The 26,225-nt window shown below is 35.6% G+C and overlaps 1 protein-coding gene across 1 annotated transcript; it reads right to left on the bottom strand.

The window, feature by feature from the left end:
• Positions 1-511: 511 nt before the first annotated feature.
• On the bottom strand, positions 512-13,631 carry LOC149822679 (porphobilinogen deaminase, chloroplastic-like). The gene is made up of 5 exons (XM_089981213.1): positions 13,327-13,631; positions 10,682-11,087; positions 3,532-3,735; positions 963-1,140; positions 512-858 (listed from the first exon to the last, which is right to left on the bottom strand). Exons 1-5 carry the CDS (start codon positions 13,533-13,535, stop codon positions 746-748), a joined length of 1,110 nt encoding a protein of 369 aa, XP_089837339.1. The 5' UTR covers positions 13,536-13,631; the 3' UTR covers positions 512-745.
• Positions 13,632-26,225: the final 12,594 nt, after the last annotated feature.

Genomic DNA, 26,225 nt, shown 5'->3' with positions numbered 1-26,225 from the left:
AAATAAATAAATAAATAAATCAAAATTAATGGAATTGGATCTAAACCTTATTTTTTTTAGCCAAACTCAAACTGGCTCATTTTATAAAATAAATACATTGTTTCAAAGTTGTAAGCAATACAACTTGAATTCTAAACATATTTCTGGAAAGCCAAACAGTTCAACCATCAAAAGTCTATAATATAAAATAATACATTTTTATTTATTATTAGTTGATGAGTTAAGCTAAACATGAATTTGGTAAGCCAAACCTATTTCATGAGTTCGAATGAGCTGTTTGTGACCAGATATGAGCTGAGCCACGAGCGGCTTGGTTGGTCGTGTTTCCCCAGAACTAGTTGAGGGGTACAATCTATGCTAGCATAAGCTCTTGAATAAAATTTTTGTTGGAAAAATAATTTTTATTCTGGGTAATACCACAGGATGTGAAAAATACCACCCATGTGTATGAACAACGGAACATGTGCAGTAAGATTTCACCAAATTCTCACCCACAAGATTGCACCATAGGTTGCCTGAAAATGAGCTCATAATGATTGTGCTTTGATGATCGATCTCTACAAACCAAATTGATTGCTACCCCATTATAAAATTATAAACTTCCTAACCTCTCTCCATTAACATCTAGGAATAAAAGTAAAAAGAAAAAGCCCTCAAAATCTTCTTGAAAACTGAATTAAATTTGTTGTTGACTCCTGAGTAGCACTAGGCAATGGCAACAGAACTGCCTGTGTTCCTCGCTGTGCTACCAGTCGAAAAAACCAGGACCAGCATGCGAAATCAATTCTTTTCCAGCATCCTTCCCCATCAACACCATGTCGTCAATATTGTATAGGCCTCTTCTCGAAGTCTCGAGCACTGTAGGTGTTGGTAAGAAGCCATGAGTAAACATCAAAGGTGTGATGAAAAGATCATCCTGATTTGAGCTCAAAATCAACAGACTGTTTACCAAGAACAATTACCTCTAGTTCCATCAGGGGATGCCACTAAGCCTCTGAACAGGCAGTACCCATCCTTATCACGGAACGCGTAACCTGCTATTGGCGTGCGGCAAGACCCGTCCAAGGTTTCAAGGAAGGCCCTTTCACATGCAACAGCTAATCTTGTCTCATCATCATTCAGAGAAGCTATGTAACCAGACTGCATCAAATGGTTTCATTTTAGTGGCAGGACAAAAGTTTCAATTCTCAGAGCTTATTGCCAGATTGTTAAAATTTCAATGGAAATGGTGCAGCAAAAGGAAGCAACATCAAACATCACACATAAACCAAATCTGAGTCCTCACTGTAACAGGGAATACCTAAAAACAGCACAAGAAATGAATGGAACCTTCAAGAAATGGAAGGTTTATTGTTATCTTCAAAGAACAAACAACTCTTAAGCTCCTTTTCATGCATAATATCATCAAAATTTAGCACCAGTGTACCAAGATACTAAGAAATAGTAATAAAAAAAGACATGACTAGGGAAGAAAAAAAACAAATGGTTTTATTGTCAGGGACAGTAGCATAATCAGGGCACTTATAAAAAGAACAGAGAAAATTGAGATCCTCTCATAGTACCGGCAAAAGCTCTCCTTGTCAAAAAATACATCTAACAGCCTCATGAACAATGTTCTTGGTATGGAAGAAGAAAGACTCAACACTTCAAATGGTATCTAACTGCAGCAAGCGAATTGTGAAGTCAGCAACCACAGGCAAGGTTTTCATTCATTTTAAAAAATCTAGATGACCCAATTTATAAAGCCAAACTAACACATCTCTATCTAGTGGACCCAATTTATCCACCATCCATTTAAAAGATTTCCTACCAATTAACGAGTCCGGATCGGGTGCAATCACATGGTACAAAATTTGTGCATTAAGCACCTGATTGCCTTCCATCAGGCCTTGGGCCCCACAACTGACAGGCCTGTCCCCAAGATGGAGGGTGATCAGGTGCTTAATGCACAAATATTTGTGCAATCATATTACACCTGATATTTTCACCCAATTAACAGTGACCATTAAAGGACTCCAACCTAGCAAAATGGGAAACAATGAACATATACTCTGTTTCCGGAAAAGAGTGGCTTTAATTTGTGTCCTAAACATTTTGTATTTGCACCAGGTGTTCGAGGAATGACACCCATGGATATCCATTCAGGAATCTATGATCATCACCTGAATATAATAATATTCAGTATATATACAAAGACATGCCTTACATGTGATAATAAAACATAATTTACCATGATCCTGTAAAATGTGTATCACATTGCAAAATGAAAATAGGGAAGTATGTAAAAAATATTAGTATATTTCAAAGAAACAGAAAAATAGAAAAATCAACAACACTCTTTTTGATGGGCAAGCTGGGGAATAATCTGTGTCAGCTTAGAAACTAAAACCCCTTTGTTATGACGGTGACCCAACTATCCAGATACTATTTCATTCGACTCCATATATTTGAAAGTTAGCGTCTAAGCAAAGGGAAATTTTGAAATAGCATTTTATCCATTCATCCTACACAGTTATCTGAAAAAGGTCAGGACACAAATTAGTGACCAATATATGATTATCCTGAATCATTGGTAAGCCCTAAAGCAATCATTACATTATGTTGGTCCAATAAGCATCAAAACAGGACTTGAACTCAGTTGGAAACTCTCTGAAAGGTTTTCTTGAAAACCTTAAAATCCCTAGACAAATAAGATCAATGAGGTTGTGTTTGTGAATTATGGTCTATATCCATTAGAAATATCCTACAAAAGAATCAAGGGTACTCAAATTCCTGGTTAGAGGGTGTATCATCTATGCTCTATCACATCACAATGTCTCCCCCATATCATATACTATATAGGACTGAGAAACGAGATGTGGCTTGTGCTCAGCTCCTAAAGAGATTGTTCAAACTCATAAAATAGGCTCAGCAAGCCGAATATAAACAACAGGTGTTCAGCTCGGTTTGCCTCGTTAAGTAATAATGAATACAGCCTTTATATATTTTATGTCATAATGTACTGTAGAATAAATAGTTGACATGTTTGGCTAAGAAGCAATAAGTTTAGAGTTAAAATGATACTGCTTCTAGCTTTGAAACAATATATTTTCTTAGCAGAAAAATCCAGCTTGATCTCTGTTCAATAGGTCTAGAGTTCAAAATCTATTACTTCTAGCTTTGAAATAATATATATTTTTCGAAACGATCCTTGAATCTATCCACTGGTTAAACTATATTTTTAGAGTTTCAATATATAATCATGACATGTCATCGTAATGCGGATTCAACATGTTCTTTATCCTAGCTCAATGTTGTACAAATCAGAGACCTGCAAAAATTTATATTAGACAATTCTCCAAATTGTTGTCTTCATAAAAAGATGAAATTATTGCAATTAGCTACCAAAGGACACTTTCCAATTATTTGGTTCATATTGATGTTGGAGATTCCTTAAACAGCCCCCTAAATATGTTATTATGGGGTTCACGAGTAAAATGCACATTAAGAAAAATAGAATCATGAAGCTTTTTACCATTACACATCACATACCATTTTATCATCATTGCTTCTGCAGGCAATCCCAATAGCTCCTTGAGCAATTGCTGGAAGCATTTCATCTAGAGAAAGGATAGAGGTAACATTCTCAGTCATGGAAAGCCGTTTTAGTCCTGCCAATGCCAATAGTGTGGCATGAACCTCTCCTTCATTCAATTTTCTCAATCGAGTTTGGACATTGCCCCTGAAATTTACCACCTGAAACGTATAATTAAATCAAGAAAAACTGTTATGATGAAGAATTAAAGTAAAACATCATCATTATGCTAAAACTTAGCTTGGGAGTTGGTACCCAATTGTGAAGAATACTAGACAATCAATTTTTTTATATTAAATCATTTTTTAGATAGAAGTAAAATTTCAGTGCGTAAGATATCTGAGAAATGAATAACAAGCATAACATCAAGTAACACCATGTGATCAATGTATCCAATTGACACAATGGATTTTCAACTGCTGAAATAAATCAGAATTCCTTGAAACAGGAAAAGGAACATGAGAGAAGAAAACTGAAAAGAGTGTGGTCACACATGGTCAGAATTGCAGCTTCTTAGATGCCAATATTTCTTGTCAATTTATTCAATCCGTCATAATACCATTATGCATTGAAATTTCCTTCAGAATTATAAATTAACGATTTGCACACTATTGAATTTTAATGTGTTGTAAGTTCTTTCGGCTCCCGTAAAAGGTGTACAGTAGCAAACGGATGGTAAGATTTTATCTTTTGAAAAATATATTATCCATGACATATTGAACATATTTTAACTTGGGATGCTTAATTAAACTTAAATATTCAACTCCATGGCCCACCCAGGGCATTCACACCCAAGCTACAGGGTTCCCTAATTGGGCAGCAAACACAACCAGCACTCCTACAATACCATACTGCTTCTGCATTCAGGCATATCAGGGTCTCTGTTCCCATAGCCGCAACAAGCGAGCCTGATGACTAGCCTTCTTTTATTTATTTTTTAACTTAAATTTCAAATGACACTAACATCCCTGAGTATTTCTATGCTTTATTCCCTCACAGAAACATATCATCTTAAGCCCATAGAATAAAATCAATAGGACTGCTAGATATGTAGCTGGCTTGAGTTAGATGACTGACTCCTATGTCAAGCAGATACTCCACTTTGACTCCCATTCTGTATCCCCTTGTATATTAGTTACATTAAAAACTTCATAAAAATGGCCCTGTCCCTGTATCTTCAGCCGTACCTATGTGACATAGACTGACTCACTTGCCTTATGATATTCAAACACTTTATTTTACTTTAATAAATGCCCCTTCAGGAAATTGGTTCAGTTGCACCACTTAATGAACATGTCCAGTCCATTTAAAACAGAAAGAGGTGGAACAAAAAAAAGCACATTTTCTTAGCCCTTATTTCTGGTAAGAAGTTTTGTATCATTGCTCTAAGCTATTTTTTGAAGACTTGTTTGCTAAAACATAAATTGATGCTGAACTATCTTTCGGAAATTGAGATATTTAAGAAACCAAAGTTCCCAAAAGGAATGATTCTCAATTTTTATGGTAGCTTTTTTAAATGACCTCGAAAGCATCTTTCACCGCTTGTTGAAGTTGGTGCACTGATGTTAAAGAAGTAAAGACCATTTGTTCGTAACTTCATATACACTTTTTAGATCTTTCAATGTTTTAGATGCTTCCTTTTTTTATTCTCCATTTTCATGATGGTATGTATAAGTCTGAGAAGAAGAGAAAATAATGCACATAGTGCAGAAAAATGTTAGATTTTGCTCAAGGAAATGCAGAATTGGACCAAAACAAAAGCAAAAGAAAACTGAACTAATAAATTCTGAAAGCAACACGACAAACAGGTAGCAAAGAAGAGGGAAGAAACAACAAATCTCTCGAATTCATGTCAAAATGGGACCACACTCATTATAATCTCAGGGAAAAACCTAATGTTTTTAAGGTCTTTAACCACAAGAAGCTATTCAAAATGATCTGAACTCCAGGGAAATCTTATGATCTGAGAGGACCTGCCCTTGGACATTATTTACCCAACATATAGCAACAAATACTTTGACTTAAATCAAATGTACAGATCACCAATGTCTCAAGGGACTTGTGCTTGTCAAATCAGTTGAAAATGCTCTAGAGAAAAGGAAAGAGAAATAATAACTTAAGATAACTACAGTGCTACAATGATAGTAGAGACAATTATCAAGAGAAATTATGCAGCACTGCTGAAGTATCTCCTAACCACATAATAATCCATAATATAGCAATGATGCTCGTTAGAGTTTGATTTTTTATGCTAATGATAGCAAGCTTTCACGCTTTCAGATCTTTTTGATTGTTTACTTGAAGAACAAAAGACATAGGGCATGCAAATGTGGAAAATCTAAAGAAAGGCAGAGGAAATATGCATAGACTTCCACAGAAACCACAATTTTTATGCAGCAGCGCCAAATGATAGAAATAGAAAATGAAAGGGCATGGCTCATGAGTCGACGTCAATCATCTCAAGCCTGACATCAAACTTGGGAAGTTATCAACTACATTTGTTCAATCTTAGTTGCACAAAATCTAAAAAATTGACTACTAGTGACACAGAGAGATGTCATCTGTGTAGTGCATGCAACTCTGAGTGAAACTGGTTTTCCTAATTTGGCACAAGCTTAAATTGAACCATGTGGAACCAACATGGACCACTGCATTTTTGGTATCAACGTTTAACATAGTTCACCAATGAGAAAACCAGACCTTGACTCAGGTATGGGACCAACTTTGGCTCAGTTAAACACCCACAACTAGTCTATCATATAAGTTGTTAGTCTATGATCATGCATAGTTTGTCCATATTTTTTATATATTTTTAAGCATGACATGGCGCATATTCAGTGTTAAAAGCCCATGTTTAATCAATTTTGATGCATTGTCCTGCAGGAAAGATTTGTATCACGTTTCATCACAATTAGAGTGAAAAATAAACAATTTGGAGCGAATGGATCGGGTAAATGTTGAAACTCCAGATTGATCCACTTGTGTTTTTTTAAATAGATTAGTTTTTAGCATGCCTTTTGGAAATAAAATTTTAAGTGAGTCTTTTTTGGAAAATCTTTGAAATAAGAATCCTTTTTTAGAAAATTTTCAAAAGAAAACTTAACTCAGCCCTAACCTCTATTACAAAAAGCATTGTTAAAGAAGAGAGGGGCGTCTTCCTCTTGGGATTCACGCCCCTCACATTCTCTCTCTCCCCTCTCCCTCTTCTCCAACTGGTTCCCTGCCCTCATTCTTCTTCTTTTCTTCCTCTTCGTCGCCGGCTTCTTCTTCTCCCGTCGTCGGAGGGTGGTGGTATGCATGCAATTTCATTGGAAGACCGCTCTCTTCTCAACCATTCCGTCGAAGGCGAACCACAAGGTAAGTCTCTTCTCCCTCCTCTCTTTATTTTTTTGCATATAAAATAGTTTTCGGTTAGGAGTGCATATAGTTTTATTTTCTGTGGCATTGCATCGTAGTTGATAGGGTATTCCCAATATTTTCAGTATAGATTAGTTTCACTAAATTTCTGCATGCATCTAGACTAGGTTTTCTCTCTGATTATGTATACAGGTTAGTTAATTAATTTTCCAGCATAGTATAGTTTTTTTTGCTTTGAAAAAAAAAGTGTTGTTTAATCCTGAACTGCTCAATCAGACCTGCCAGTCGGTCAGGTTTATGCTGGATCAGACTGCCTGATCAGCCGAACTTGACAACTAGCGTGATCAGGCCAGTTGCTGTCCAACGTGATCTGCACACAATTCTGTACTTAACGCCCTGATCAGGCAATTGGCAATCACAGTGCCGATCAAGTCGGATCTGTGTGAAAGCTGACCAGACTTACCTGGTCACGTCTGAAAAGTCAGACCAGGTAACCCAGATCGGCTCAATGCCAAGCAGGCTCAGCAGTAGTATATTTCATATTGATTGGAGTCTGCAGACTGCGCAATTCATAGTCGTGTTTTGAATCAGATCCAACATTAAACAAGAGTGATCAGGCCCTTCAAAAAAAATGTTTTTCGCTTGTTTTAGCATGAGAAAAGCAAAGTAAACAAAAAATATGAAAAAAAATGAGACAATAGAAAGCGGGTGGTGGTGACGGTTGTGTGGGCAGTGAAAATAAATTTTCTCTTCGAAGAGTACTTTTTTGAAAAACTCTCTTAGCAAAAAAAGTCTCTAGCTTGGAAGAGTTCAAAAATCAGTACAAATTTTCCATTTTATATTACTTTTTTTACGTCTTTCTCTTTCAGACGTGCCCTAAGAGAATGAGAGAGATGGCAAAAGGATTCAAAAGACTGCCAAGAATAAAAACAGGTCACCATGGAATTCAGTATGTTTTCTTACATCATTTTGAAGGAACAACCTGTGTTCTGTGATCTGTCCAAGAGGACTCTTGAGGTGGATCCTGAACGTCATCAAGATGAAGGGATGTCATGAGTTAGAAACTCAGGTGTTCGTTTCTTGCCCCAAGATTGAAGCTGTGTACGCCTAGTAAGGGAGGGAGACTGGAGGTTTTTACATCAATGAGCCATTGAGTAATTAAGCTGGTTTCTGCAGTTATTTCATGATTTTACTGTGTTGTAAAAGGCGTAACTGAAAAACAAGATCAATCTATTGCCTACTTCACCTTGTGTGAGAGGGGAGGGGGACAAGCAACGGTTGTCTTTGTTCATTACTGGGGAATAAAAAAAGGATATTTGCCTTCTTTATGCTACCATGAGAATTAGGCGACGCATGTACATTAACTCAATCATTGACCCACGTATGAGAAAACCAAAAGAAAAAGAAATCTACCAATTAAAATTAGAGTGAAATCTCAGATTTGGTGACCACTCATCCGCTGCTATCTGCACCTTAAGGGCCCGTTTGCATGTCAGGGAAAAGGAAAGGTTTATGCAGAAACACACAAGGCATTTTCGCAAGCCCCACCGTGGAAACACAAACAACGGTTGCTCTTTTCTCGCGTAAAGAGTCTCTAAATGAGATTTATATTGAAAAAGTAAATTGAGACCCTTTATTATTCATCTTTTCTAAGATAAGCATAATTGAGCCATTATTGCTTTACTTTGGTAAAAACGATAATACTCATAGTTGTTCCGTCTTTTCAATTTACAAGAAATTGATTTCAGTTGGTGAAACTAACAGATCATGTAACCAGAGGCAATTCAGCACTATACCTTTGGATACAAACATGTTTCATAGGCTAAAATACACATTTACTATTACACCCATTATGAATTTAAGATCACGCTGACCTGCTGATTTTTGTGTTTCATCGAAACTGGTTTACATCCCACGCAGATCAACGTGACATTAACACCACGCATGCTGGTGTGTCCGCACATATTATTGCGATCAGATCTGAAGTTCTGATCACAATCTAAATCTGTGTTTTCTTTGGCCTGTCGCAATTAACGTCAATACGTTGCATCTATTTTATAAAGGCCAACACATTTCGACGGATCGTGATTTTCAGATTGCGCATACTCTTGGGAGCCGTGTTCCACGCTATCACCATTAATCACATAGAGCAGTGTGATTAACGATGATCATGTTTTAGATCTGCAACACATTGGTTCATTTAGTTAGTTAAATTCTTGTAACTGTTTTTGTAGTTAGTTAATTGGTTGAGTATTTCATTTAGTTAGTTAGGCTCTTTTGTTCCGTAGTTAATTAATTAGATAGTTTTAATAGTCTTTATAGTTTTAATTGATTTTATTTCTTATAACTAATATTCGTTCTTCTAGAGATCATGTGTGTGGGTTCGTGTTTTTGTATTTTTCTTTTGTGTTTTGCAGGTGGGTTCACTTTGGAGGATAAAAACGCGATAGCGAAGGGTCATACACGTTTTACTTTTTCTTATTTTTATTATTTTTGGGGCCAGACGACCATTTATTTTAAGTTGGGTTTGTAATAAGGCCTTTTCATTTTTGAACCCTTCGCAGAGGGTAGCACATTTTAGTTTATTTATTTAGTTATTCAAGGCAATAAAGATAGTTCTTGTGTAAGGTACAAAAGTTTTTAAACACGTTCCCTATGTTCGACCCGAATCTCACCCTATTGTGAGCCATTTTTTATTATTTGATGTCTGGTTTACACAAACGATTTTTATCAAAAAATCCTTTTAAAAATACTTTCTCAAAAAGTTGCACCAGTTTATGTTCAACATTAAACATTACGCAAGTTGTGAGCCAAGTGAACCTTGAACTCACCAGTGCCCTAGTCTGTCACATAGATACGGATACAGAAATGGGACATGGCATGGGTATGAGCCATACGAATGTCAATTTTCAAAAGTTAGGATTTGGGGATACCAGAATATATATATATATACATATTTGTTTATTTATATTTTATTATGATGGTGGTGGCCATGATGATGATAATAAAGATGATGATGGTCATGGTTGTAAACTTGCAGTAGGTATGGTGATGATAATGATGATTAAGGTGGTGCTGATGTTAATATTGATGATGACATTAGGCTGGAAATGTCATAACTCGTAATAGAATATAGCAGCATATGTAGAATGTTAACCTGTTGGGTGCCACTACCAACTTTTAGTCCCATATCAATGGGAATGTCAGAAGAGAGCCCCATCCCTCCTCTATAAAAGGAGGTATTTGCAAGGGGGAAGACTCACTGTAACCCATGTTGCCCACGTGGTTTGGGATTGGCATGGGATTCAAAATTTAATTTTTTTTGCCTCCCACCTGCATGGTGGATTTGAATTTAAATTTTTTTTTTAAAGTGGCATTTAGCCATGAATTTGAACTTAAAGGTCAAAATAGTCCTCAACTATGTATGTTGAGGACGAAAAAGGCTTTCAGCTTTGTTTTGTTTTGGTCTATAGTGGTGAGATATGGTCAAAATTGTATCAGATACGATTTTGACCGTATCTGTTCGGTATGGGTTCTTTCACAAAAGTGCCGTATCCCTGTGACATAGGCCCTAGTGTAATTCAGTCTCTCCCACAGGATGCTAACACTACTAAATAAATACAGAGACACATGCATAATGAAACATCTGCAGTTACTGAACTCATTCACATTTTACAATCAAAAGAATCAGTCACATATTCATCATAAACAAAAGAACACAAATTGGATCATACTAAGTGATTGGCTTACTTTAAGTGATGGATATCTGTACAGTATTTGAGATTGTCTTCTCAGGGAAGCACTACCAACAATGCTTCCGGCTGAAAGCTCAGCCAAAGAGGTTGCAGTTGGACAAATAAATGCATCTCGAACATCCTCTCGAGGAAGATTGCATGGCAAAATCATCCCATCAGGAAAATAGGTGGGCACATCCTTCATCGAATGGACAGCAATATCAATTGTGCCATCTAAAAGTGCTTCATCTATTTCTTTTGTAAAAAGACCTTTGCCACCTATATCTGCTAATGGTTGATTCAATATTTTATCACCTGTTGTTTTTATAATTATTATTTCAATTGCACCTTCTTCTGATAGTTCTGAGTGAGTAGCCTTGAGTTTGTCTTGTGTCTGATAAGCCTGGGCAAGTGCCAATGGACTGTCCTACAAAGCAGCAGTAGAAGTATCATCCAACAAACAATGAGATGAATTAACTATATAAGTAGAAAAAGAATCACATGTTTTCCAACCCAAATTCAATAACTCCATAATACAGCATCTTCATTAACTATTTTGCCACGATAAAAATTAACTCAAACAGATAACGAAAATGCATCAAGATAATAATGGTTCTGGATCTCATTCCTCAAATTAAAAAAATATTAGTTGCATAAGTAAGATGAGTGAAATGGGAACCACCTCAATTGTCTCGGTGGCAATTAAGTTGTATAGATCCTTGAGGATTTGGTTGGATGGAATTTTGGGTGCCAACCTCCTCAACTAGTTTGAGGAATAAACATATATTAGGAAATGAAGCTCTTAAGAGGAGGACCAGATGTACTTACATGGAACTGCTGAATATGTTACAAAAGGTATGGTTTTAATAGGACCAGGAACCGACTTCTAACTAATAACTGTAGCCCAACCTAGAAAATGTTTCTAATAAAATGTGGAGACATGAAAGTTTATGAAAAGTCCAGGTCAGTTTTTTTTTGTTCTTTTATCGATAGGCATTCAGTTCTACCATTTCCATGCTTGAAAAGATTGAGACTCAGTCACAGACGGTTTAGCAAAACAACATTTTGGGATACAATAAGTGGTTCAATTTGGAAGAATTGTCTTGCTCCTGCAGCATGTTTCTGTGAATGCGCAACAACTAGGTTTGATGTATAGCCTCCCTTCCATATCCAGAAAAGACAATTGGTGGGGGAATAATGGGGGCAATCGAGTGATTGAAAAGCAATAACAATCCATGGTGACCACTAAAGATTAGACATGCAGGCAAGATTATCTGGCCACCATGATACTACCACACTAATATGGCTAAAACCTTTCAGCATCCGTTGAAAAGAATTAAACCGAAAACAAGGTTAAACGAACATGACAGCTTATACTGGGGAATTACAATATGAACAGGACCTCTGAAGCATGGCTTCACTTTTAAAGATCTACAAATGGGCTAGATTTCTCAATGACTAGAAACTACTTGCATGTGTCTTCATAACTTATCTACATTGAATGTTCCTAGAATATTTATAAAAATACATGTAGTACAAGTGCAATAAAGGATAGTAAAATTGCTACCAACTTAATAATATGGTCACAGCCTGCTGGTACATAAATTCACATTGATGACCGGAAAATATTACGGACTAGTCCATTAAATGAAAGAATGCAGTTGATTCAATGCAAGACCAATAACATATTATCTAGGCTCAAGTAGGTAGAGTTCATGATACAAACAAAAGAAGGGGGGAAATCATATTAAAGGCAACAATAATGTCCAAGCTGTTTAGTGGAAGGGGAGAAAAAACAATGCATCTATTATATAGCATCTTTCAGCCTACTATTGTCTTTCAAACTTATGCTTAAGAAGTTTATTAATGGAAGAGAACGTGGGTGGCAGCAATAGCTAGTAGCTGTTTACAAGCACATGTAGTATCAATATTTGGCTGGCATAACCTATCCCTTCAAAGACTTAACTATTCATAACTAATCGCATTTAACCCAAAAAAATGCAAACGTTTTACAACCTAAACGAGAAAATTCCTACAACTTCATCCATTAATTTCTGTAAAGGAACTGGAGAAGAAGGCTTCAGAAGAAAGCTTTGAAGAGCTAAATCTACAACACACAGTACAGTCATGGTTTTCTACACTTCAGTTACCAATCGAAAATCCATAAGCAGTAGCTCCTAGAACACCTATATCCAATTCTTAAACCAATGTTTCAAACACATATGGACCACCCAAGATTGCCAACATCATATAAATTTCGCCACATTTCCAGCAGATAAAACGAACCAAAACAATTCTCATCAATTTCAACAGTTCTTAATTTAATCTTCATCACTTGGAACTCCAAAACCACCCAAATTTGAGGCAAAAGACATAATTTTCAGAAAGTTAACCAAAAACTCAATCCCAAATAGAAAATAAAAAAGAACTTTCTAAAACTTCACGCAGAACACATAACCACCTTAAATCTGCACTAATTTAATGAAAACTCAAGAATTAGAAAGAAATAAGAGATACCCGCATCAATTTTAACATTGAAAAAGTGATTAACATCAACCATGTGAAATGGGTAACACTGAAACATAAAATTATGCAACCAAAACCAACTTTAGCGCAGAAAAGGCCAAAATAAGAACAGCCCACTAAAGGAAAAAGGCATACCTTCCTCTTGTACCAATCCTGACAAGCGAAACCTTTGTCTGTGAGGCCTGCTCCACTGTAACAGCCGCTCTAACGACCACCCTGTGTCTTCTCCCATGAATGCTGAAAGGTGAGGTTCTGATATTCTGAGGGAACCCAAATAATCTAGGAAGAACAGAAGCGGAAGAGTGGAAGAGGGGCTGGATGGTTGATCCTAGACAGACCTCCATCCTTAGAACCAAGAAGAAGAAGAGGGAGGAGGAGGTAGAGAATAGTGGCGGTGACTCATGGCAATATTTTAGATGGGTTTAAGGCGTTATTGGTACTAGTTGAATTTAACGTTTCAGTAGATAATGATGTCAGGGAGATCCACCAATCAGACTCGGCTGACCATGAGTGACCCCCACCCGCTTTTGGTGCTTGGGACAAAGTCAATGACTACCTTTTCTTGGGATATTACAGATCTACGTAAATAAAGTTTTCAAGTTTATTTTTCAATAAGCTTGCTTGGTGACGAACCGGTGAATAAACAATTTAGGTATGCCGCTCTTACGGATTTACGTTAGAAAAGCAAGATTAACAAAACGTAAGTAATTATTAAAGTACATAATTAAAAAAAACTGTCTTAATCCAATCAATCATCAAGAACAATCTCTATAATGAGTATTTATAAGAAAAAACAAGAAATCCTAAGTTTATTTTAATTATATTAAAAAATCCAAATATAAATAGAGTCCAAATAAAAATCTTAAATTAGAAGATCTTTTAAACCCATGTTACAAGCTACTTCGCTCCTACATTATTCTATCCAGGTTAGAGAAAGACTCCACCTTGAGTCTAATTTGCTTTCATTTTTTTAGGTTGTACTCAGTTTCATGAAGACGATGCCATCTCCATTGGATGTGGATATATCAAGCATAAATTCAAAGAAATTGATGGTAACAAAGAAATTATTTGGACTCCAATACTCCTTTGTAGATGGTGTAAAATAACTTCAAATAGATTTACTAGCAATATACGAGAGTAAAAAGATCCAACTGTAAATACTCTTGGATTCAATCATAACTATTCAGGTCCAAGTTTGCACCACCTTAGTCAAACGAGTACTTCACGGGTTGTTTAGTTAGTAGACAGGTGTGGATGGGCATTGGTAGATTTTGAATAGCATTAATGTTGGTGTAGTAGATTAATGAAATTGGGCTAAGTTAGGGAATGATTGAGTTTGGTTTTATGAAAAAAGACCAAGAACAAGTTGTTGGATCCAACCCAATGGTTCTAGATCTGAATTAAGGTCCACTTGAGTTGGAACAGTTGGTTTTGACCCGAAACTGAGCCCAAACCCATCAAACTAAGGTTTTTAGCTTGTGTACCAGCTTGGTACCCGATATCTCAAGAAATTCAATTTGTGGAACCGGTTCATTTGGTTTCCCCATCGTGGGAGAATCTGATGAAGCTACCGACAAGTGGGAACCCCCAACCGTGAGGGAAGCCACCGGAAGGGTGGTGTGTGTTCTCCCCAAAACACAAATTCGCGTGTTCCTGTGTGTACGGAGGAATATCTTGGGACCCACAATAATTCATATGTCAATGTTTTCCACAATGACTTTATTATAAAATAACATATAAAAAAGGTAGATATGCTTTCGACGGAAATGCCCTCCCGTAAGATAGATATGTGTTGGATAAAAATGTCCTTCCACTTCCCGTAAATAGATTTGCACGTTCCACCTTTGTTTTTAGCTTGTGTTACAACACATGACCGTCTTCTAGTTCCTACATGATGAGTTGTGGAGCCTGATTCATAATTTTTTCTCTTACAGAAAGGGGGGTCTAAGGTTCCTCTGGCGCGGATCCCGCTGACCCAACTTGTTAAGGTTTAGGGTTGTCGCCCTAGCCTTGTATAATTTCTTTCTTTTTTTTCTCTCTTGTAACTGTTGAAAAGAGCAATAAGATTTCTCTCTGAGCAGCCGTGGTTTTTCTTATTCTCTCTCTGTTGAAAAAAGCGATTTACAGTAAAAATCAAATCAGAGAGTAGTGATTTACAGTAGAAATCAGATAAGAGAGTAGTGATTTACAGTAGAAATCAGATAAGAGAGTAGCGATTTATAATAAAAATCAATTCAGAGAGTAGCGATTTATAATAGAAATCAGATAAGAGAGTAGCGATTTACAGTAGAAATCATATAAGAGAGTAGTGATTTACAGTGGAAATCAGATAAAAGAGTAGCGATTTACAGTAGAAATCAGATAAGAGAGTAGTGATTTACAGTGGAAATCAGATAAGAGAGTAACGATTTACAGTAGAAATCAGATAAGAGAGTAGTGATTTACAGTGGAAATCAAATTAGAGAGTAGTGATTTACAGTAGAAATTAGATAAGAGAGTAGCGATTTATAATAGAAATCAAATTAGAGAGTAGTGATTTACAGTAGAAATCAGATCAGAGAGTAGCGATTTACAGTAGAAATCTGATTTGTATTGTAAATCGCTACTCTCTGATTTGATTTTTATTGTAAATCGCTACTCTCTGATTTAATTTCTATTGTAAATCGCTACTCTCTTAACTGATTTCTACTATAAATCGCTACTCTCTGATTTGATTTCTACCATAATCGCTACTCTCTTATCTGATTTCTACTGTAAATCACTTTTCTTATCTGATTTTTATTGTAAATCGCTACTCTCTAAATTGATTTCTACTACAAATCGTTACTCTCTCATCTAATTTTTATTATAAATCACTACTCTTTGAATTAATTTCTACTGTAAATTGTTACTCTCTTATCTGATTTCTATTATAAATCACTACTATACTCAGTTTGACGTTGCCACCATTATCTTTGCTGTAAATCGTTATTCTCTGTCTACTCATCTCGACGCTTACACCCTGATATTATGATGAACAATAGAAAGAATGTTGATTTTTTTGGTAGTTCAACTATTTCTCACGAACAGACGATGACAAAGGGTGCTCCTGCGACAGCAGACGACGACAAAGAATGCTTCAACGACAGCAGAAAGCGACAAAGGGTGTTCCGACGACAGCAGACGATGACAAAGGGTGCATCGTCAATCGAAGCTCTTGTTACAATAGATGGTGCATCGTTAAAGGGTGATCCAGAACGTTTAGGGTGACATATTGCGAGGTGCTCCTGTTAAAGCAAAAAAGTTTACTCCTTAGGGCAAAAACTATGATGATTTTAATCCTTTCTGGTGGGAGGATATTTGTCATTTTCTTGAAACATCATTTTATGACGCTAATGGCGAGAAAGGGTACTTAAGTTTTTGCAAATGCACCATACTCCGATGATAAGTGATGTCGACACACACGAAGAAACGAGCCCCACATGATTACATATGTGGTGCTCATTCAGACCTGAGAACATATAACCTGCTTAGGAAGCCACCCCCACAATCACGCAGACTCTCACCAAATTCAGCCCAAAAGAGAGAAAGGGAGAGGTGGCAAACCCTAGCCCCTCCTCTTTGTCAGCTAGCCGGTGGGCATATCCTACCCTAAGGTTAGCTTCTCGTTGACCTACCCCTTTCAGCCACTTGAGGTAGGGAGGGGCAAAATCGACAGGGAGCCCCTCCTTGTGATCTTCTAGTGTTGCAAAAGGGAGAGAGAAAGGCACAGGTGGAGGGAAGTTTGGGACCTGTGATGGAGGAGCGATAAGCAGCTGTTGAATCACCTTCAGATCAAAGATCGCCGGTAAAAGGCCCACTGAGGCATTTTTGCCGTAGCTAGGAACTGGGGGGTGTGAACCAATGATTGTCGATGCTATCAAATCGCCCATTTGATTGGGGTCACTGTTGTTGTCATCCTCTAGGGCATGCATATTTTTGTTCCTTTGGTTATCCGAACATCCTATGAACTCCGAGAACTTTTTTTTTTTTTGGCAAAACAGAATTTTTAATCATTCTTTCGACTGTCTTTACTATCAAATCAATCAAGCTCTTGAATCATGTGCACGTCATTCTTCATTTCTCGCAAAGTAGTCTTCACATAACTCATGCATGCCTTGCAGCATCATAGGCAAGATTCAGGACTTGCTCTGATAATGCAAATTCAATATTAGATTCTTATTACGATTTACATTATGAAAGTAAAATTATAAAAATAAATAATTACTAAAACATAAAATTAAATAAAATAACAAGTCCCAATCCAAATCTCTATAATGAGTATTTATAAGAAACTCTAAGCCTATTTTGGATTCCAAGTGGATCCATTACATTAAAAAATCAAATATAAATAAGACTCAAATAAAAATCCTAAATTAAAATTAAATCCAAATAGATCTCTTGAACCCAGATTGCACGTAGCTTTAATCCTGCATCACTTGGTAAGTGAAAAACCATACTTTTCAAACTTCTTTACCTTTTTTACCATGCTTTGTCTTTCATGTTAAGAGTAGAGGGTAGCTGCCTACTTTGTTTGGTGCCTTTTGCAGCCTATTGCTAGTGAACCAGAGTTTTTTGTTCTGTAAATATAACGTGTTTGGCATGGCCAAGTTGTTAGGAAACGACACCTGAGTTGTTTTTAAGTCTTAGATGATTACCTATTCGCAAGTAGGAATGGGATGATGCGAGAGTCTCTTCCCATAAAATCAAGCACATAAAACATATGTATTGTAGGATTTGAAAAAAAAAAAACATGAAAAAGAACTCTCCAAACAGTAGGCAGCAGTAGATATGGATTGGTGTAGTACCTATGTTAAAAGAGTTTTACTTTTTTAAAGGATAAATATTTGCTATTGTGGACAACACACATACATTCTAATTGCAAAATCAAAAGGATAAGTTGTATTCATTCGATCTTACCTCATATCTCCTCAACATATTTTTTTTTTGCTAAAAAAATGCACTTTGATCTTAATTTCATACATAAATATATGGTTTTTTTTGTTTCATCAATATTTTTTTTTTGGCAAGATGGGGGACCGCATGGCCTTTATGCATACTGTAGATGGTGAGAATGCCAAATCACTTTTCTAAAAGTGATTGGGCAGATCACCTTATCTGCTCCCGTTAGTTAGAACCCTACCTGTTACAAGCATATAGGCCAACACATTACAAATCTAACTTGCTTACATGTTGCAAATACATGATTCAAAACCTAGTTTTTACTCAGTCTACGGGTCTAGCATGAACTGTGTTTACTTTTGGTTTCAATGACAAGGCTTGGGCTAAGCCTAACTACGTCCTAGACAGATGGTCAAGCCTCTGTTTAGAGCGGTCCAGTTGGGTCGATTTGAGCCATAGGCTAATGCAGTCTGTTCAGTAACTTAGTTGCTGGACCTCTCATGGCTCATGTTGACTAGGTTGACTCAGTCATCCAACACTTGGATGAGTCAGTCAAGTTTTGTTTTTTTGAATTTATAACTCGAAGAAACTGCAAAGACTTGGTCACAATGTCTCAACCTGCCCTACCCATGGTTGTTATACCAGTGGCATAAAACTCCGAAGCTAGGGCCCTCGGCGCCTATGCTGGGCATCAGTTTGTGCAGAGAGGAGACACCCATGAGAATGGGACATTGACCATCAGTCAAGTCTTACAAGTATTGTTTTTTAAGTGTCGCGTAGTTATTGTGACTGCCCAAGCCGTGAGTGGACTTGGGTCTTGAGTTGACTTAGAGTCCTAGATTGTTAAGCTATGTGCTTGGGCTCAGACTACTGCTAACCTGATTGAGATTTGACTTGATCAAGGCTAGTGAGTTTGTTGAGTCTTGTATTGCTTTGGACACCCACTTGGTCACACGTGGATCATTAGGACTAGACCGAGCCAAGATAATCAGTTGATGAGTGAGAATTCATAGTCTTGTTTGAGTGGGTATGGACTCAATCAATGAAACAAGTTAGCCTTCAATATGGCTTGACTCCATCTAACTAGCATCAAGTAAGACTTCCACAAGATGCTCGAATCCTTATACAAGACCTATAGCACCTGTGACATTCTAAAATTTTATAGAGTTTTATTTTAAATAGTGAAAACAATATTTTTCTTTAAGTTAAACATTATGGGCGGGTTACAATACAATCAATTATCATAATTGAATTAAAATATGAACATTAAAATTTAATTCAGTTTCAATAATTTAAAATACATATCAAGGTATTTTTATAACAATAATTATTTTTCTAAAATTATCCGCGGAAAAGAAAAAGATTGACTCTCAACGCCACCTAAGCATTCTGCATCCGCATCCGCATTCGCTCTGCAGTTGCAAATCATAATTTACCTAAAACTCCATAAAATAGGTCAGACTCGTGAAAGCCTGGTAGAAAATAACATACTTACAATAAATGCATGATATTGGAATACATTCAAATATAGCCTCATATATCAATCATATAACACATACCTTAGCAAACAAAAAATATAAAATCGTGTTGGTAAGTCAATTTAATGCACATTTATTTATGCTAAAATTTACAATAATATAATAAATTATGCATATGCATGAACATTTATAACATGCATGAACATATATAAGATGTGTGAACTTACCATTCCAGTGATGTGAGTCATTCATGCATGAGTAAGTTCTTATCTTCAATTATAAATTTTTTGCTTATATGATGCATGCAATGTTCTATCTACATGTAATTCACATTTTGTTTCACTTGCCAATATTTGTTTATGGATACAACACAAACACTCTCAATATGAAGGTATGACCAAGGTTTATATATTCAAGCAATTGTATCTTATTAACCTGTGTGATGCCCCAACTGTTACTACTCTGGATAGAAAAATATAATTTTTAGAGAGGGTTTTCAACCTTCTGTAACTTGATATATCAGATTTTCTTCATGAGTCTTACCTACCACATCATGGATAAATCATGATAGTTTTCTCGATTATGGGCTCCATGGATGGGGGTCAAAGCAACCTTTCATGCTAAAATAATATCCCTACAGAACCATCAATATCATGCTTACTCTCTCAATAAGCCACAAGAAAATTAATTTAATTTTGATTTCTTAACTAACTCTTTTATTAATCGTGCCAACGCAAACATGCAACCACATTCAGGGTTCATATGCAACAATATTCATAGCACTCTATGCATGCTTTCGATTAGTCTCTACCATAAAATTTTATAATAATGCAATCATTATGCATTTACACAGTCAAGGTAGACTAATCATTCATATTTATGCATGCACAATTCAATCATGACAAGTATTCACAATTTACTTTATGTATGCACTTATGCAATTTCAGATCATAATACAAGCATATCATATATCAACTAGTGCATACATTTAATCGCAGGCATATAAATTGCAAAATCTTGTGCAATTACAAATGACACAAGTACATTCAATCATTGTCAATTTTATTGCCTCATTAGGCTACTATACAATCAGTTTACCTTTATCAAATATCATAATTCATCTTTCATATATTACTAAACATGAATTATCAACTAAAAAAGACTTAGGCATAAACATACATAATTGAGGTAAAATCAATCATTTGTTTGCCTACTTTTGTAAAATAAACCAAAAATCACAAAGATCAGATTTGACTTTCATCCTTTTATTGAGTAACCCAAAAAATAGATCTCAAAAACCAATTATACAGAAAATATAAAAATTATGTAACCGCATACTATTCTGAAAAGCTGACAAACAAGTTTCTGCAATCTGCAGAACATTTTTCAACTTAGGGATTTTTTGTGAATTTTTTGGTAACTCTTTTTGCAACATCCTTTTTACAGTATCTTCTACTATATGTTATATCTATCATAGATTTTTCATGATTTTATTTGATCTGTCTTGAATAGGTTTTCAGGACTTTCAAAATAACTAGTCAAAACAGCCCTGCGACAAGAGCCAGAAAATTGTGCTTTGTTACATCGGTTGTTTCTCCCTTAAACTAAATCCAGAACAAACAAAATAACATGTTATAATCAAGCCTCAGATGTGTAGCACATCATAGTATGTTTATTTATATTTTTTAGATCTGTATTCTATGATAAACATATTTATTTCAAAAACTGGTTGGGTCATAAACAAAAACAACAGTCCAAGTTTATCAGAACTCTGATGAAAACATAAATCATAAGCTAAACGTGGCATAAAAACATGATTCAACACCATGGACGATGTTCTAACATGAATATAGTAATTACACAACAATATTTAGCCCTCTTTCATGCTAACACACCATTAAAATTCATAAATCTCATTTGTAAAACCCATAAAATTTTGATAATTATCAAAATAAATAAATATTAAAATTCTACAAAATAAGTATGGCAATATAATATGGATTCGATCCAAATGGATCTTAAATCCAAACAAGATCAAATGGATCCAATACTTAGATTCAGATCCTGGATGGATCCGAAACCCAATTAGAATTCTTAATGGATCCAAATATGGTCAAATTTTAATCAAGATCTAGAAACATAGTTAGAAAGTTCAGAATATCTAAAATACAATCTTCGATCCAACTTGTATTTGAGAATCATCAAAAAACGGATTCGTATATAAAAGAATTAATAAAGACCCATACTACAACTAAGTTAAAATCGACACATTGGTGAGGTTCGTTGCCTCTAAGGGAGGAAAACTCTGGTTCGAATCCTCTAGCGTGCCAAAATTTTTCTAAAGACATCAATTTTTTAATGAAGACAATTTGCCATAAAGAGGTTAATAGAATAATGTTGCAAGAGTTTGCAACAAAATCAACTATAGTGCATTGGTGGGGCTTGTTACCCCTTAGGGAGGAGAACCCTAGTTCAAATCCCTCAGTGCGCTAGGGATACTTTTTGCGAAAATACTTTATAACCAACGATTTTTTTTTTAGTAACTCCTCATTAAAGTGACTTTAATAGAAAAACATGTTTTCAAGGGAAGAAGGGCTAGACGAATTCCCAAATGAAAAACTCAACAATGGCTAATGGAAGGTGGAAGGGCCTCTTGAATTCTGAATATGGAGGGAGTTACAAAAAAGTCGTGAATGGTGGACAATTTCTAAAAAATTTAGAAATTAAAAAACATGCTTAAATGAAGGAGATTAATCAGGGAAAGGTGGGCCTTCAGAAAAGAAAAAAAAACGTGAACTCATTTTGGCTCTACCGTTTTCATCTCTCTTCTTCCTAAACCCTCTCCTAACAACCATTAGACCTCTAACAATGAGAGAAGCTCCCGCCTGAAGGGAAGAAAACAATACCGTCTTTGGGCCACGGTGCTTCAAATCGAGGTAAGTGGTATAAGGTCCCTATGCGTGTATTCAGTGCACTGTAGTATGAGTATTCTGCAATATTTTTTTTTATGTGGGATAACATGGGTCGGCTATACCTTAGGGTGTTCACGTAGATCATTTCAGCAAAACCACACATGGATGTATGCGTTGATCTTTCTTTCATACCTGGATTACTCTAACCGAGCATGTGAATCATAGTTACTCGTAACAAACGACATATGCTTATTTGAATACACAGTAGGACCCTTATGCGTATGTTGCTCAACAAGGTCTTAATCAACACCAGGCTCAAATGAATGTAGAGATTTGAGAGTATATCTTATGATTGAGAACCAGACGTGAATAGACATACTTGAAATTGCACTTTCTTTTCTCTTGTGTGCATGAACAGGTGCATATATGAGTGCATATGCATGCAGAAAAAGTGAGGGAGAGAGAAAAATTTTATTTTATATATTTTCAGTGTATGACATGTATATATGATGAAACACCCAGCAATGTCATAAATATGTTGAGGCACCCAGTGCCATTACCCTGAAGTACCCACATCAACACATGTAAGCTGCACATTTTGAAGCATTCATGTACAAAGGTCACTGACCCTTTAAAGTTTGAAGTTGTCACAGTAAAAATGTTTTCTATACTAGGTTGTGAGCTTCAGACTATTGCACATAACATTAGGGTGGATGGAAATGGATTGAAAATCTTATTTTAATGACAATCTGGTTGGCTTATTTCAGGCATTAACAAGATTACCAAATTTGTATACTGGAAACAAATTTAAAATTCTGATGTAATGCTTTGTTTTGGATATTATAACCAGATCTATGTTTGTAAATTTGTAGGCATGCAACCAGATCATACTTTATTTAACACTAGAAATTCTGACCCACAAAACGTTTTTGGATAGCCTCAATAACTAAACCCAAATTTACGTATATGGTGGGCAGGCTACTAATCTACCATTTAGAAATATATATATATATATATATATATATATAAAATCTAGAAATGGTCTAATTGTTCCTACACGTTCTTTGAGATGTTACAGAGTATATAGGACTCACTCATGTTGCTATAAACTTACTACTGCTGTTAGTTAGAAATTTTTCCAACCTGTAGCTTCATATTGTACGTGATTCATAGCTTAATCAATCGTGAGAAGGTGCAGATCCACATATACGACCAGTACCCACTATGTGTAGCATATACATGAAATTAAATTTTTTTGCACACTATTGATTTCATGCTGCCTACGTTATGAATTTGATTCCCTGCATAGTTGGGATTAATATACATATTAACGGTTGTACCCTCTTACACACGCTAATGTAATGGATGATTTTCGTTATATAAAAAAAAAAGAGTCTGCTATGAGCATTGGACAAGGATCCAAGCTGCATACTTTCTGGAGTCAAACAAGGAAAAGAAAGGCAGTTCGGTTAGGCCGGATGTAATGCCATGTGCGGCTAATGTCCCATACAGTGGGATAGGGATGAAAATGTGAGTACATCACATAACGTGAATGAAAAAGTGCTACCTCGATATTTGTTTTTTTGTGGTTATAAGCATATTTTTGCAGTGTTAATGATGTGCAAGAAATATGCAAAACTGGGTAAAAAATTCCTGATTGGGTTACATGTAAATTGAATAAGTTGGGTGGCATATGGGATGATGATTTATGGCCAGAGTATGGACAACTTAGAGTCACGTGTATTGTCTGGACTTTTAGTACAATTATAAACATTTTGAGGCATGATGGTACGAAATTGCAACCAAACCTGCCGAGCTATTATGGTGCCATTAAAGCACTATTCTCATCTCTATTATAAGTGGTTAATATATATTAATATCCTTTATTAATAAAACAAGAAAATAAATTATGAGACATACCTCATCATATTTCAAAATTAATTAAGATAGAAAAGAAAGATGGGGTTTTCTTACTCTGACTTGAGCTCCAGTGACATGGTAACCTTTCGAGAGGCCTAAGACTTAACATAATTTGATGTTTAAATAGTTGATTTGAAAGCTCTCAAAATGTAAATTGTCGTGGTAGTCTTAGATTTAATCATACGCACACAGATCGATAAGTTTAGTCGATACTGAAAAACATTAAATTTTGACCTACAATTAGGCATGGATCTCCTAAACATGTGATTTCCTTTTAAATACATACAATTTTTAAGTTTAGCAAAATGTTCACACCTATTTTTATGCAAACTTAGTAAGTTAGTTGTGAAGTTTCGAGGTTTGAATTTAACAGGATGTTCAAACTTATTTTTATGTGGACTGCCTCATTTTATGAATATATTTTGTGCGAACTTCCTTCTTTTATGTGGACCTCCTCATCTTCTCGTATATTTTATGCGAACTTCCTCATCCTCACATATATTTTATATAGACTTCTGCATCCTTGCCTATATTGAACAATCTATCTTGCAGAAGAAGTTTCTCTCCAACTACTCATCAGATCTAGGTGATCTTTGTAGCATTGAAAGCTAACATCTTGATATATCTTTTTCCCTTTAGTTGTTTTTCTAGATTTCTGGTGTAGGTGGCCGAAAAAATCATAGAACAGACAGAAAAGGCACAGTCGCGCTTGTTAATCTCTTGTTTTAGGAACACCATCGGGGTTGTATCTCAACGCCCGTTCATAATTTTTTAGCGAATCAAGTATCATTGAAAACAATTTTTGTCTAATTTTTTTTTCTTTTACTTTTTTCAAAATCCTTTATCTTATGGGTCAAAACGTTCTCTCAAGATAGATTGTTCAGTTGTTCTAGTCCGCAGAGTATGTTTCTATCCCGATTTTGAAACTAAAAAACAGAAATCTTAGACGAGTTTTCAATTCTGACTCAAAATGTTAAAGTTATAGGTCTTATGTCTTAGTTTTCCAACCACCATAAAAATACAAGTTTTGGACGTCAAATAAGAGATATACAGATCTAAGAAGAAAGACTGTTTTGCAAAAAATAGTCACATATTTGGGAGAAAGTTCGTATATATAGAAAGTTTGCGTATGTGAAGGGTAAAAAGGCTTTTTTAAATTCAGATATTTACAATTTTGAACATGGGAATAATATTGAAAATTATAAGGCATTTTGGAAAATGTGTCACAATCATTCTCCATTTATTCTTCATAAGCATGTCTCAACTGATATGGTCGCGAAGTCATCGAGGAAAATGCACATTAAACAAGGAAAGCAAAGGTTACTTTGGAATCCTTAACATTTTTTTTAAAGAAATTTTCACAAACACACCTAAAGTTTTAGCGATAATAAAAAAATACATCTAAGTTTTTGATATTATTAAAAACACACCTAATTTTTCATTCTATTAATCAAAAGGGCACTTCCATTAATTTAACTTGGACTATCATTAACCCAAGTATGATAAAGTTACTGATTTACCCTCAAAACGACAATTTTTTTTTTAAATTCAAAACAGACCAAAAGTTTTAGCCATAATAAAAAACATACCTAATTTTGGTAATTATAGTACGCAGTTTTTGTTCTACATGGTTTTGGTAGTGTCCCTAGTCATTCTGATGTACAAAATTGATTTTTCTTTGGGTGGTTTACGGATTCCAAGTCACAAGTTCCCGTAGCCAAATTTATGTGATTCAAAGGGCCTAACAACCTAACAACAATTATTATTATTAGTGAATTACTACAATTGCTGTTACTACTAGTTT

This window comes from Nuphar pumila, chromosome 11, assembly GCF_984573655.1.
Source record: "Nuphar pumila chromosome 11, dmNupPumi1.hap1.1, whole genome shotgun sequence".
In the NCBI taxonomy this organism is placed as follows: Eukaryota; Viridiplantae; Streptophyta; class Magnoliopsida; order Nymphaeales; family Nymphaeaceae; genus Nuphar; species Nuphar pumila.
The sequence above is the reverse complement of the archived record's forward strand: the minus strand, read 5'-3'. Positions and strand labels throughout refer to the sequence as shown.